Source organism: Dromaius novaehollandiae, chromosome 9, assembly GCF_036370855.1.
Source record: "Dromaius novaehollandiae isolate bDroNov1 chromosome 9, bDroNov1.hap1, whole genome shotgun sequence".
Classification (NCBI taxonomy): Eukaryota; Metazoa; Chordata; class Aves; order Casuariiformes; family Dromaiidae; genus Dromaius; species Dromaius novaehollandiae.
The window spans coordinates 19,048,016-19,062,418 of record NC_088106.1 but is presented as its reverse complement, the minus strand read 5'-3'; the positions used below and the strand labels follow the sequence as shown (position 1 = coordinate 19,062,418).

At 37.9% G+C, this 14,403-nt stretch overlaps 2 protein-coding genes across 10 annotated transcripts in view; both read right to left on the bottom strand.

Moving 5' to 3' along the window:
- The window catches only part of XRN1 (5'-3' exoribonuclease 1), a 43,812-nt gene extending 37,018 nt beyond the window's left edge, over nucleotides 1–6,794 (bottom strand). For 5 of the 8 annotated variants that reach the window (XR_010390498.1, XR_010390499.1, XM_026101688.2 and 2 more), the window contains exons 1-6: nucleotides 6,584–6,793; nucleotides 2,358–2,590; nucleotides 1,211–1,308; nucleotides 748–857; nucleotides 550–660; nucleotides 226–308 (exon numbers count right to left, since the gene is read on the bottom strand). Coding sequence is in view for 4 of the 8 variants with exons in the window: in XM_026101688.2 (XP_025957473.2) it covers nucleotides 226–308; nucleotides 550–660; nucleotides 748–857; nucleotides 1,211–1,308; nucleotides 2,358–2,590; nucleotides 6,584–6,658 (710 nt within the window). In the remaining 4 variants the exon portion in view is untranslated. Of the gene's footprint in view, nucleotides 1–225; nucleotides 309–549; nucleotides 661–747; nucleotides 858–1,210; nucleotides 1,309–2,357; nucleotides 2,591–6,583 lie in introns of all 8 variants that reach the window. The other 3 variants (XR_010390500.1, XR_010390501.1, XM_064516853.1) reach the window with 1 other exon arrangement.
- Nucleotides 6,795–7,510: 716 nt separating this feature from the next.
- ATR (ATR serine/threonine kinase) overlaps nucleotides 7,511–14,403 on the bottom strand; it is a 43,378-nt gene continuing 36,485 nt past the window's right edge. For both annotated transcript variants that reach the window (XM_064516849.1, XM_064516850.1), the window contains 7 exons: nucleotides 14,116–14,259; nucleotides 13,210–13,360; nucleotides 12,550–12,706; nucleotides 12,264–12,417; nucleotides 11,149–11,300; nucleotides 9,567–9,672; nucleotides 7,511–8,324 (listed from right to left, as the gene is read on the bottom strand). In XM_064516849.1, coding sequence (XP_064372919.1) covers nucleotides 8,151–8,324; nucleotides 9,567–9,672; nucleotides 11,149–11,300; nucleotides 12,264–12,417; nucleotides 12,550–12,706; nucleotides 13,210–13,360; nucleotides 14,116–14,259 — 1,038 coding nt within the window. In that variant the 3' untranslated portion in view covers nucleotides 7,511–8,150. The remainder of the gene's footprint in view (nucleotides 8,325–9,566; nucleotides 9,673–11,148; nucleotides 11,301–12,263; nucleotides 12,418–12,549; nucleotides 12,707–13,209; nucleotides 13,361–14,115; nucleotides 14,260–14,403) is intronic.

Genomic DNA, 14,403 nt, shown 5'->3' with positions numbered 1-14,403 from the left:
AGCTCTAAGGATTTTTACCAGGTGCCCTAACAACAATCATTTTCCCTTGTTAACTAATTCATACGCATAACAAGCTGGTTTCTCAAAATTCATATTTTTTCTAACAAACAGTAACCTATGATTTTATAATTAAATATGCAATCAATTAAAAATTGTTTTGATGACCCTGCATCTTTTGAATCTAATTTCATCATATATGGAAGAAGATGGTTAAAATCAGTTCACCTTTGAGATTTTTTACCACCAAATCTGACTTCTTCTCTTAAGAGTGCAAAGTGTGCTTCATGACTTGTTAATCCCAGCATAATCTGTTACAAAGAGATATTAGAAGGGTTTTATGCCATTTAAAAACTGTTATTCAAGATATGAGAAATATCAAGAAATTTTGCTGTTTGTTCTGTTTCTTTACAAATTCAAAAGCTTGCAGGAATAAAAAATTATGTGCTTGTTTAATAACATTTTAGAACTATATGCACTTACAATATGTGAAAGACATTTGAAGGAACAAAACATTTACAGATGTTTGTTATTTGTATTAGCTCCACATACCAAGTCAGCATCTAAACCATAGAGACAGTGCCTTGTGTTTGGATCATGATGGGGCTTTGCTTTTTCTGATCTGATGAACTCCATAATTTTATGTTCCCCTTCCCCTGGAGTCTGCATACAAAAACAGAGTTCATCAGTAATCATTTTGCTATAAAATAAGAATTTATTTTAAATAAATCATTAACAGAATACAATGACCTCATGGCCTGATAAGTAGACTGTTACTCCTTGCCAGGATTTGTCTGTGGAAATCTTCATATTTACAAAGTATTTAAGATGTTCGTGCAATCTGGCCATGAATTCAGTTCCTGAAAACAGAAATCTAGGAGTTACATACAAAACATTTGACTAGTCATTCAAGATTGCATTTACGTATCATAGGTATTAGTGGAAAATAGCAAGAAAAACAACTTCTGCCAGAGATAAAGGGTTGTCTGTTATTTTAAAATGAGGTTTCATTTTTTCCATAGTGATGTAAAATATTTCTAGAGTGAGACTATTAGAAGTTATTCAGACCTGCATTCCCAGCTTACTTGAGACCTTTATAAATTCTGCCCCCTAACTGAAAAAAGAAAAAAAAGCTTTTGGATGGGAAAATAATTAAAACGTAAGTTTTTATTTTTACATTTATGCTTTGGAATTAATTAATAGATTATCTTACCTGGTGTAATACAATTAGAGTCAAATCTGGCTTCTGTAGGGAGAGTTTCTCCTTTTTCTAAGGCCTTTTTTATTTTGTCCTCTGCCTCTTTTGCTGACCTTAAAAAAAAAAAAAAAAAAAAAAGGTGGGTGGGGTGGAGGAGGGAAGAAATCAACTTTTTCAAATCTACCCTAAGTACAGTTTTCCCAACAAAATACATATGGTTGCTTTTTGGAAGAGTATTTAAAAAAAAAAGAGGAAATTTAACACCTAAGAACAGTTTACCTTGTCTCTGGTGCAACTGAAGACTCAAAAATAGCTCCTTTTTTTCCAGTAATGATGATAACCTGTCATTACTCAGATACTGTTAATATTTAGCTTATCAAGAAAATCACTCAGTGACTGATCATAATGAAAGAAAATGAACGCTGAAACAATGGGAATACTTGGAATATTTGAAAATGCTATTCCAGACCAATAAAGAGCATACAACTTAGTAACGAGTTTAAACAAAGAGGAAACTTTGGAATACCACCCAGATCTAACAACTTCTCTTCATCAGTAATGGAGAAAAACAAAATCACCCTAGCCTTTCTTGGCCAAGGATTCTACAAACACCTTTTGAAGGAGGAAAAGAAAAAATACCAGTGTCTTAAAACGGTTTACTGTACTCTTCTCCTATACAATTTAAAAATTGTTTTCCTTTTCTCAATCCTATTTCATTTTTTCCTTCAGAACTTCTCTTTTCCTTCTATGACTGTCAAATAACATTTAGTTGTAGTGACCAAAAAAGGTCTCTTTAGAAATAGCATTCATAAATGCCAAAGAATGCTTAAGGTATTAAGCCACCAAGGATATCTTCAAGAGCACCACTGCAGATTTATTCCACAGAAAATTTCATAGAAAAAAACCCAAATCTCCAAAAACTCATACAGAGAGGGAAAAAAATCTAACATAATGAGCAAACTTCCTTTTTTTGAATCATGATTTTAAGAATCAACATTTTATAGGCAGTTACTTTCACTTAACTAAAAATTATATCTACTGTCAATGTCATGACTACTCAGAATTTATTTTACATTTAACTGCATACATTTAACTCCATGTTTGTTTGTTTTTCTAAAAGTGTTTATTATCTTGAAGACAGAGCAAGAACAAATATTCTCACCTAAAGCGTCTCCCACGCTGCTGATTCATTTTTGCTCTTGGAGCTACTCCATCAACTGCCATGAAGAAAACCTTCCTTGGTTTAATAATGCGAAATAGTACTTCCAAATAGTGAAAAATATCAGCAAAAATCTTATCTTCTGAGATTCTGAAGTGAACATCATCATCATTGGGATGTGAACACTGATGTATAATACCATTCATGTCCAGGTATAAGTTGTCAAATTCTGGAATCTAAAAATGCCACAGTTAGTACCTGTTTTGTGACAGCTGAAACAAGGCAAATCACTGCCCAGTGCCTGGCTGAGAATAATAAAATCTGAAAACGAACTGAGGTAGGAAGACTTCCCCAAGACTGACCCAACAGCAATGAGCTAAGAGTGTCTTGACTGGCTGCAGGTTTGCCTGCAGTTGCAGTACCATATTATGGTTTCTCCATTGAATAGTCAGTTGAAGAGATTCCTATCCCATCCTGATGGTTTTTGCTATATCAGAGATTCGATCCCCTTTGTTGTGCCAATGCTCTACATTGTACAATGAAAAATACAGAAAAACATATTTTTGGAGAAGAAGCAATTTTTTTTGTAGCCTGAGACATTTCACTGATTCATTTTTGCATGGCTGCACTCTAAACAACAAAAACAACAAAACTGAGGATGTAATTGCCAACATTATTTCACAGCAAAGCTGGCTTAAGAAGCTTTAGTGCTCTCCCCCAGTTAACCAGTTCCTACCATGACTGCTGCATGATGCCTCTTTATTCTAATAGCTGTTTGTGCATCTAGAAAAGTGGCAATTACCACCAAAAGCAGCAGACTGATACAACAATTACCTTCTCATGATTTCCAAAATGGCTTTTCTGTCAACTCTGCTGTTTCAAGTTTTGTCTTGGCCTCACTTAACAACCCAGGTCCTTCCCAGCTACCTCTGCCCCATCTGAATAAGTGCACAGATCCTTTCTTTAAGATGAAGCAAAACCCCAGATATATATACAGCAGAAACACTGCTAAGTGTATGAAACAAAGGGGCCATCTTCTTATTGCCAAAAGGAACCAAACAGGCACAAGAGCAATTTGCAATAAACAAACCTACTCTTTAATCCATCACCACGTTTGTAAAAATCCTCCTGTCATTACAACTGGAAAAAGTCACTCTTCACTTTTTGTGATGATTTCCAGTACTATTGCCAAGACATATCTCTACATAAGTTCTAAAGGCATACTGTCAGACGTGTATTTATCATCCATAATAGAAACGTAACTCTGCTTCAGTGCCAGGAATGAAAAAGAAGAGAAACAAGAGGCAAGACTGGAAAGATCTCTAGTCACCAGCAACAACTAATCTTCTGTTGCACATAATAATCTTCAGTATAGTTGAATTCGATAGACAAACTGCACTCAGTGATATTTTCGTACTGCTTTTGAAATAATTTTTCATCAACACAGAACCATGCCTTGTGACATGAATAAAACAACATGTTCATACATCACATCATCCAGACATGCTGCCCTTTCAAATAGAGAGTGGGGCATTGCACAAGCCACACTCTATAAAGAGATGAAAAACTAAAACAGTGTGTCATACTTTTGCATGGAAGCAACATATATATGGAAAACAGATGACATTCGAAGAAGCAGGGTTATGATGCAATATACAAATAACTATGTGTATATGGCAATTGCCTTTATTCTGGGTAGTTTTTTTTCCTGTAATAGCAAGCAGACAGCTACAAATAGCAAAAGTACTGTAGCTCAGACAGGTGGCCTATACTAAAAGAAAAAACATCCCCTTTCTCTCTTGAACAAAACCGCTAAAATGTATTACGTAAAAACAAACAGCTTTACGTATTCAGGAAAATAGGCAGTGAGGTACTGCAGATAGTGGAATACTAGAGAGCACCATGTACAGCCAACCTACCCAGCCTATCAATGTTAGCATCAAGCCAAAGACAGACATTCAGCTGAATGAAAGTCAAACAGTAATTGGCATTTACTTAAGAAACCCACAGAACTCTTTTTCCATTGTTTTTACAAGGCAAAATGCACACCATTCTGCCTTTCACAGACTGATTTTGAGAGTTCAAAAGGAATCAGATCAAGTAATCACATTAACACTTTTAACAACATTTTTACTGCTGTGATTGTTGTGAAAATTTACAATCACACACCTTATTTTTCACAAAGTTCTGACTCTGAACTCAAACAGATAATGTTAAGCTGTACAAGAAACTCCCTTTCCCAAATCCTAGAAAACATATCAAAGGTCAACACTTCAGACAAAAACCTGCCTGCCAGATTAAGGAAAATTAAAATTGATGGTCTAAAGATACTTAAGGAATGTTTTGAGTTGAAGTATTCAAAATATTGAGTAGTCATGTTCTGCACAGCCTAGAATTGTCTTCAAAATAAAGTCAAGTGAAGTCCTCTCCAGTGGTATTTCAGGTTTTCTGCTCAAATGACAACTGCTACTTACTGATGTAAACATGTAATGGTGATGGCATACCTCGGCTGACCCTCTTGCTTACAAACAGTAACAACCAGAAGTTCAGATATATTTTGGCAAAAAAAATACCATCAGACTGATTCTGTTTGGCCCAAGTAGAAGTTGAAAGCAAACATGTCAGCACTAAAAAAACTGAGAGCGCAGTTATCAGCTGGAACGGCTACTGCAAAGAGCCACTGTACTGATATATCAAAGCATCAATTTCTAAAATATGTAACTTCTAAATTAATTGAAGACCAATCTCTTGTACATAACATGTTAGAAAATAACATTCTGAAACAGTTTGAAATCCTAATCCAGATGCTGGTAGGTATTAGGTTGCATACTCAAGCAGTCTGGTAGAGAAAAAGCAGCATGTAGATTCATACAACTGTTGAAGCTCAATATCATAAGTAACAGAGTTGAATAATTTTCTTTCCTTTTTTATAAGCAATAAGTATTTCACAGATGCAAACAACATCATCGTGCCTTCAAAACGACAAAATACAGAATAACGCTAGCACTGACATACTTAAGGTTAAGTAGTGCTTTCCATTTATCCTAGGAGCTCTAACAGCCCCTGTCAGAAAGCACAGGAGGTGCTACCCCCAGCTGCTACCCCAGTGGCTGCAGCAGACACACACTGACTCCTTAGCTGCCAAAGTTCACAGTTCTTCAGCAGAAGTTTAAAGTTGCCAGCAATTTCAGTTAGCAGCCCAGGCTACTGAACTGGACTCTATGTGACACTGCACTGAAATCCAGTAAATTTTAGCAAAAGAGCTAGGCTTTGAAAATTGCTTTGCCTCCTGAAACTACATGAAAGGGTCAAAAGTCCAGGTTTGGAATCATTTGTGCAGAGGATTCTTGAGATATGTTGCTACAAGAGCTATCTAATCTGTTAAAATGGTATCTACTTAGGAGCGAGGTACTAACACTCAAACATGCCTTTAACTATCACCTAACTGATCTCAGAATATCGGTACTTAGGACTACCAAACCACCTCCACAATGCAAATGGGAAACAATAATGAAAAATTAAGAGCTTACATGCAACAGGTATCAAACCCGAGCGCTCTCACAGCAAGGCTTTTTTTGGTCTGCTTGTTAACAGCATTATTTAACGGCTCACCCTTCTCAACTTTTAGCGTTCTCATTTTTTTCCCTACTCGTACCAACTGCCCCGCACGTCGGGCGACAAGGAAGCGCGGCAGAGCTGTAAAACCTCTCCCTCGCCGTCACCGCGCCAGCCGCGGAGCCTTACGGAGCCCAGCGACACGGAAAGGCCAAGCTTCGCCCTCTCCGCGCACCGCACCGCACCGCACCCGGGCGTACCGAGCGCCCAGGGAGCCCGAAGGGAAGAAGGATCCACAGGAAGCTGCAGACGCACCTGGGCAGCGCCCGGCCCCGAGAAACAAAACCGAAAGGCCGCCGCGCCGGGCCGGGCGCCTCCTCACGGAGTTTCGCTGCGCGCTGCCTGCGCGAGGCGGCCGACGCTACCGCCCGCGTCCCGCCGAGCCCCGGCACCGGCTCCCCGGAATTCGGCATTTCGACGGCTACCTCGGACCAGGCATTTTCGGGCAGGCTTCAGGAGCCCCCCGCCGGTTACCCCGCTCGCCCCCAGCCGCACAGCGCCCCGCCGCCTCCCGCCGGGCGCCCGGCCCCGCCGCGGCGGTGGGCAGGACCCCCCGGGCGGGCGCGGAGGCGGAGGGGCCCTCGGCTGCCGGCCCCGCGCTGCCCCCGGCTCACCTGATGCTCCTTCAGCACCTGGCTGAGGCAGGGGTACCGCTCCGAGATCCACCGGTAGAACTTGGGGACCCCCATGGCCGCCGCTCCTGCCCCGCCGGACCCAAACAACTCCGGGCCCCGCTCCGCCCTCCTTCCGGCGCGCCGTACTGACAGCCGGGCCGCCCGCCTGCCATAGAGCGCCGCGCAGAGCGCCCCGCGCCGCCCATAGAGAGGCAGGCAGAGCGGCGCGGCGGGGGCGGGGCCGGGCCGCGGCTTGCTGAGGGGCGAGGTCTCCTTGGCCCGCCCCGCCCCGCGCGGCGGGAAGAGATCAGTGTGGTCTAACGCGACCCCCCCCCTCCGCGACGAATGGGTCAGAGCAGCGTCCCAAGATCTTATTTGGAAAAATCTTTACCGTTATGAGACAAAGTGACAACGCTTTAAGAAGCTACCACTTAGCTCCTCTATGGCGACTGTAACCCCCTTACCTCACTACTCTGTCCCCGAAATCCCCGCAAAATGGGGTGACACTTGAGTCCAGTCACGCAGCACCCTGCCAGCAGAACAGGAACCACGCTGTGTGCCTCAGAGCAGCAAAACTTTCAGAAATAGTGTATAAAAAAATTAATTATAGCCTCTTATCACAGGAGCTCACTTCCCCCCCTTCTCCACAATTTGAGTGCCGAGAGAAGCGAACACCGCTATGAACACCCTGCGTGTGCTCTGCTAGCCCACTCTTGTCTCGGTCAAGGCACCTTTTCTGAAAACCATCACGCGCTATAGCCATACTCTTAACAGGGGAAGAACGAGCAGACTCAGCCAGGACAGTCAGAAACCGGCCCCTGTTAAAACCGCAGAGATAACTATATCCACACCCCGACGGTGAGCCACAGCGCCGGGGTCCTCCAACCCACCGCTTGGCTTCGCAGCAGGCAAGGGAAAAGGAAACAGTTTCAGAGCATGGCAACATTTTACTAGTTTCTTCATAATAAGCTTTAGGATCCCAAATACATTTTTAGACATTAGAGAGATCACATGAAAGAAAATTGCAGGCAACCAAAAATTGAGCTCTACTGCCAAAAAGAAATACTGCTTATTTTCAGAAAGCCCTTCAGAACTATGACTAGAAGTTGAAAGCACCACTTTAAAGTTTTATACTGGCCTGATATAATGTCAACTGTCCTAATCTACAAGTGAATGAATTACAAAAACTCTACAAAAAATATACAGTATTTTATAGTTAGCATACAACATTCTTTGAGAATATTTTTCACATATTCAGAGTCGCTATGTACATAAGAACTTGCAGACAACTGTACAGTCTATTTAACAGTTCATGTCCACTGTTCTCTATGTGTATACAAAACAAGTCATAACGCCTTGCACATCTGCAAATACACAGTTTTCATAATACATACTGCAAATGTACAGTTTACGTAGGCTTCCGATTAATTGTAAACCTGGCTGCTGCTTAAAATCAAAAAAAATCAACAAAAGTGGCAAGTTAGAATATAACAGTGATTAACACTTTTTGTTAAAGAATATTATAGCTACATCATTGTGAATGTTATCCTTCCAAAATGAACGAATTTCACATATATGGAGCCCAGCCCATATACATCTGGCAGAGCAGGTTGTCATCACTTGCTTCTTGAATAAGGTAATGAACATGCCCCTCAATAGATAAAGGTAATCCTTTTATTCTGTTTCTAGTCTTAATTACACCTTGCAGACGCTGTTCTATATCAAGGACATGAGTTTTGGCCTAGAAACAAAGAAAAAGGAAAAAAAATGAAAACTTCTACTGTCCATGACCTTCCATACCTTAAAATACAGAAAAACCTGTTATCTTTATCAGGATATTTAAAAACTGTATGTCAATTTAATACAAAACTCAGATGACTATAAATTACTTTGAAAATAAACAACAAACACTTTTAAAATCATTCTCTGAAATGGACAGATATTAGTCAAGACACCTGGTCTGGAAAATTTAGGCCAAAATTATGAGCAACTGAAAAGAAAGTCTAATAACAGGTTGTGCTGAGCAACTCAAAATAAGCAGTTCTGAGGCTCACTTATAGTAGCTAGTTCATAGGAGTTATGCTCAAACATTTTCATTTAGAGCTCAAGCATGTAACATATTGGCACCTATTCAGACAAAAAAAACCGAACAGAAAACCACACAGTTAACATATATAAACATGGGTGTCCTGCAACTAAATGAAAGGCTATGCTGACATAGCCTGGTTAGTAATCATTTGAACACAAGATTTTCTGTGCTCAAAGAACTCAATTAAGCTTTTTGTTGCAATATAGCTTCAATACTAGTTTTCTTTCTTTGTTGCCCTGTTTATCAGTGCGCCCTAAGTTTTATCTGCTATTACACATTCAGTCCTTTTCACTAGCTACTCTTTTTAAGGAAAAAAAAAATCCTCAAATTTTGCAGAAGTGAAAGAGAATAAATACTATAGCTGGTGCAGGCTGTATTTTAGATGAATAATATTATATTTATCAGCAGCTATAAAAGAGACCATAAATAAAGAAATCTTTATTTTAACAAGTATTTCTCCACATGTAACAAGGCAAGCATTTATTCAGTAATAAACATGTATTCACAAAAAGCACAAAAATATGCCTGGGGAGGACTCCAGATATCACCATCACTGTAAATCTGGAGGACTCCGCAACTGTTAAGAGTGAGGGGAAGCAGGAGCCTTCCCTATCCTACTGCTGTTGTTGACGTCCCTGATTTAGTAATACTAACAACAGAATTATGGACTCTTTGTTTATTATTAGATTAATTACAATTTCTATCAATCAAAAATAGCATCATTATAGCCTATGGATAAATACTATTAATGCTGAGATAAGAGGAAAAAAGCTAGAATATTTTTAAAATTAAAAAACCCAAGAACTTTCAATTAGAAAATATGTAACCATATTGCAACCATAACAGACACTCTGATATTTGAAATATCTTATGCTATGCTTGCTTGCAACTAACCTTTTCATTGACAACTTCTCCAGTTTCGTTCACCAGCGCTTTTGTATTCCCTTTGACAGGTTTACTCCACTCCACAAGAGGATCATGGAGGAAAGTCTTTAAGACACTAAATATACATATATATTTAAAAAATCACTGTGTAGAAAAAGAGTAAGATATGTATTTCCTCTATCTGATTTTGACAAATACATTTAATTTTTAAAACAAGAAATTTTACACCTGCAAAGCAAAATATTACTGTTTGCCTTTTAAGTTGACATACATTCCCACATTCTGAAGTGACAGAAGAAAAGCTGTTAACATGAAAAACAGGTATCTATTTCTGTTACAAGTGTCTCCATTTCACTGCTATTAATTTCATAAAGACTAACCTTGCCCACGACTCCCACTCCAAAGTAGTTTGTTATCTAATATTTTATATCAGATCTTATATTATTCCTCAGCAAGTTTGACAGCTAAAATACCAGATAGGCAAAGTATTCATAAAACAGCAAAATCATGCTATTATCTAGTCTTCATACTGCTCTTCCAATAAAACTTTTTTTATCTTAACATATGAAAGTCCTACACCTTTTTTTTTTCTTAAGACATAAAATAAATAATATCTCTGAGAGTCAGCAGTTTCTTCAATATTTTTGCCATAGGAGAAGGGTACCAGCTATACAATACCACTTCTAAGACATGCATCAAAACTCAGTTTTAATTTATCATTTTATGCAATCATTTGAATAATCTGAACTTTCCTGTGTAGTTCTGCTTTCTCCCTTGAAACTTGTCAGTCCAAAGCAACTTTGCCAGTTGTTCTTGGAATTACATATGCTTTCTGGAATTCAGACTACCTACTGAAGATACTATGTTTCCAACCATTCATCAATTGCAAGTGACATCTCCTACAATCTTACAAAGAAAACTGCTCTCTAATTTGCTTCTGACAAATTTGTTGTGTTAGCTGAAATCACTTGCATCTACTATTTACGTTAGCCTAAGTGACTTTGCCTGAAGTGAATTAGAGAGGACTGACTCACTTTGTCAGATGAAACATGGAGAAAATAAATCTCATGCAAGAGATACAGTGATCTTTCCAGATGACACAAACAGTTGCAATAGAATTTGCTCATGGACTATGTTTTTGCTGTTCTGTCAGATACTGGTAAAGACACATATGACTGTATCTTAGTTTTTATTCTCACTGTACACTAGGAATCTAGTACTTATGCCAAATACTAGAACACCAATCATTTGATTTTTTCCTCAAGTCTGAAAGGTCTGACAAAAGTATGGATTTAATTCAGGAGGAACTAAGAAAATTATATAGTAAGTGAAAAAAGTATACTTCAAGAACATGTACAAATTTGTAATATATAAAACATTATCTATCTGTAGTGGTAACAAAGCACTGAGATGAGTCTAAAAAATTAGCAGTGAATATTTGTATTGATGTATATTTAACTGCATGTCATAGTCAAACTGAGCTGCATGATTGGCATATGCCAGAACTGGCAAACTAACCGGCAGTTACTGTTTCAGATGTTTGGACTACAGACAGTTTTTTCAGAGTTTACAGTAAAAACTCTTGCCGTACCTCATTAGAGGCTCTCGCTGATCACGCATCAGTCTCATTGTGACTTCGCAAGCTCTTCGGAAGAGACCTTCTGTTCCCATCGGACCCATTCCATTAACCATATTATGAGTGAGACGAAAAGGAACAATTTCTGGAACTTCAAAAGTTTCTCCCTTTATATTGATTTAAAAAAAAGTTATATTCATTTTAAACATCATTAAATTAAACAAACAGTAAATTTGCAGTTTGTTTTTTTTTCCTCCAGCAGTTTGCCCGTTTCCTAGCTGACAAGAGATGTTTCAGATCACTGCTCCTTCTCAACTGGTTAGGGCAAATTACTGTGAATAAAGGATACCAATGTCCAAATAACATCTATTTTCCTGTTTTAAAACAGTAAATACAGATTCTAAATTTCAGTCTCTCTCTCTCTCTACAAATAATATATATATATTATTGTTCTGTGGTCTCACGCAAAATCCTAACCTTTTCTTTTCCCTAACCATATATAGGTTTGATAAAAACATTTTTTAAATTAAGTATTATGTAGGACAATTTAGGCTTACTGAAAAGGTAGCAGGATAATATACTGACAATATCTCTACTTCACTGATCTGAATTAAAAAGGGCAGAAGTCCCACACCAAAAGCATCTTGCACCAGAAATACCAAAACCCCAAAGCCCACCCTGGCCACAATTTTTGCTGTTTATTTTTATAGAACCACTGGAATTTTTGTGCTGAGTGTTAGAAACACAAAGAAACTCTTCACAGCAGCAGAACTGTACATGTAAAAGGACTGTAATTACAACCCTGTTTGGAGGGGTGGTAGTGAAGGGAGGAGAGTCACAAGATACAACCAACCCAAAATGCTCTAAAAATTTGGAACTATATCAATGTATGCAAAGAATGCTTACCTAACATTAAATCAAAAAGCTGGCTTTCATTAATGCAGTATATAGAACAATTGCATACTCTTTACATGTCCAAGATTGTTTCTTATTTATACCCAGCAAACAAAGTGACATACAGATAATACAACAGATACTTAAAGAAACCAGTAAAAAGACCAAGATAGCAGAAATATATAACTGACATCCATGTAGAGTAAATGGCAAGTTCAGCAAGGGACATTTCTCACCTTATTGAAAAGACAGTTGAAATCCACATGCACACATTCACCAGTCAAAGAATCAAACAGGATGTTTTCACCGTGACGGTCTCCTAGACCAAGTATATAACCTACCATTGACATGACTGCAACGGAACGACAGTAGGCTGACCTACTATTGTACCTATAGGAATAAAAATCTAATGTTAAAGTCTAAAATCACCTCCTTGGGATGCCCTTATTCATTAGCATCATTTACATTTATTGAAATATATGAAATAGATATTCTTGAGCTAGCCCAATCCCAGTCACTCACCATGAAGTAGGATCAGGGAATGTTCTAAGAAACCATTCATGAAAAAGAGGAGGATGACGGGGCAGAAGGACTTCTTTGAACATTTTCAGCTTTTCAGACAAAGGTGCTGACTTTGGAAGCATGTGCTGACGTAGTTCCTTTCCGGTCATATAGATACCTGTAAAAGACCTTCTCAATTAAGCAAAAAAACAAAAAACAAAAAAACAAAAACAACCCCCCCCCAAACAAAACCATAAAGCCTCATACATACTATTACTATGCAGTAATACTTCTCACATTTTGACCCAAACAATGAATTTTAGGTAAGATAAACATTTCCATAAAATTGAAGTAAATGAGCAAACAAAGGGAAAAATCACACACAGAATATATTGGTGGTGGTAGGCAGGAAAGCAGTCTAAGAAAATCACTGAAACAGCAGCTCAGGCAAGCAAGCAAGTGGCTTTACACAAATCAAAGCCACTCATCATCTTTAGCTCAGATGTTTGGTCTTCCACCCTCAAAGATGTCTGCATCCATTCATATCATTTTTGCCCTAAATTTTTAAATTTTGGGTATTTTATATAATAATGTAATTCCATCCATATTTTAACATCCTCTTCTTTCTCTCTCCTCCCATAAATCCCTCTCAGAGCAATGTTATGCAAAATAGCTCTTTACCCTTTTCCTTGTAAAGTTTTATCAGGATATTTCTTAAACCAGCAGTATTGTTCACCCATTCAATTATGCCACATTCATCATTTAAGGGAATAACTGCATAGGTTCTAATGTGGAGTTCTCGCCTACGTGACTCTGCATCTTTTCTTAAGCACTATTCACAAAAGAAAATAAATGAGATTAACAGACAACATATATAAACAAAATATACCAATAACACAAACCATTTTATCCACATTTGTTTTCCCATTACACAATCTGGGATTTAAAATTCTGAGTTTCAGTGTAAGCAATAGGACAAATGCAAGCAAAAGGTTCATCTCTCCTCTGAAGTCACTTAAAAAGAGAATTTTTCAGTAAGAGAAATTGTGTAACTCATACATGGCCTAAATAAAGTACTACTTCTAAAGCAGTATTTGAAATCAGCACTGTGTTAGCAGAAATATTATTATTTGCTTTGACCTCATGAAACACATGGTAAGTTAACCTTTGGTGTACTGCTGAAAAGCAAAATATGACTAAAATAACAAGTATGGCAACATTTTTATTAAGAAAAGATGAACGAATGCATTATTTGTTAAGAATATAAAAAAATCCTTAATATAAAACATGAAATATGACAGCAGGATTGACATTTATGGTAATTAACCTTTCCTGTATATTTGTTCTAGAATAAGCAATTATTTTGGCAAAATGTTATACTTGATCATTGTTTTCCTAAGTCTGTAAGAAGTTATGCATTCTCAATTGCTATTGATATCAGCTGGGATAAAATATTTTGCTATAGTTTACTCTCTTCTCCAGTAAGATCTTCCTCAAGATTAGGAGCTAAGTACTTTTTTGTTACTTAGTTCATCATTTTATTCTAGTTAACAAGTACAATGTATTTGACTTTCTAACTCATCAAACCTTATTAATAAGAGAGTTGAATTCCATGAGTCGGCAGTCTTTTCTTAGATCATCTTTTGGTTTACACATCATAATATAAGATTTCCCATCTGAACCTTTTAAGCTGATCTTTTTTGGCTTTTGAAGTGACGCAAGAATTTCCACCTAAGGAAAATTAAATTCTTTATTAACACCTGTATCAAATCCTACAAAGCAAACTGTAACTGTAATAGATCATTGTAACAAATTATGTTAGCCCTTTCATGGTGCTCATGCAGTATGTACAGCATGTTCATCTCAGGTCAAAAT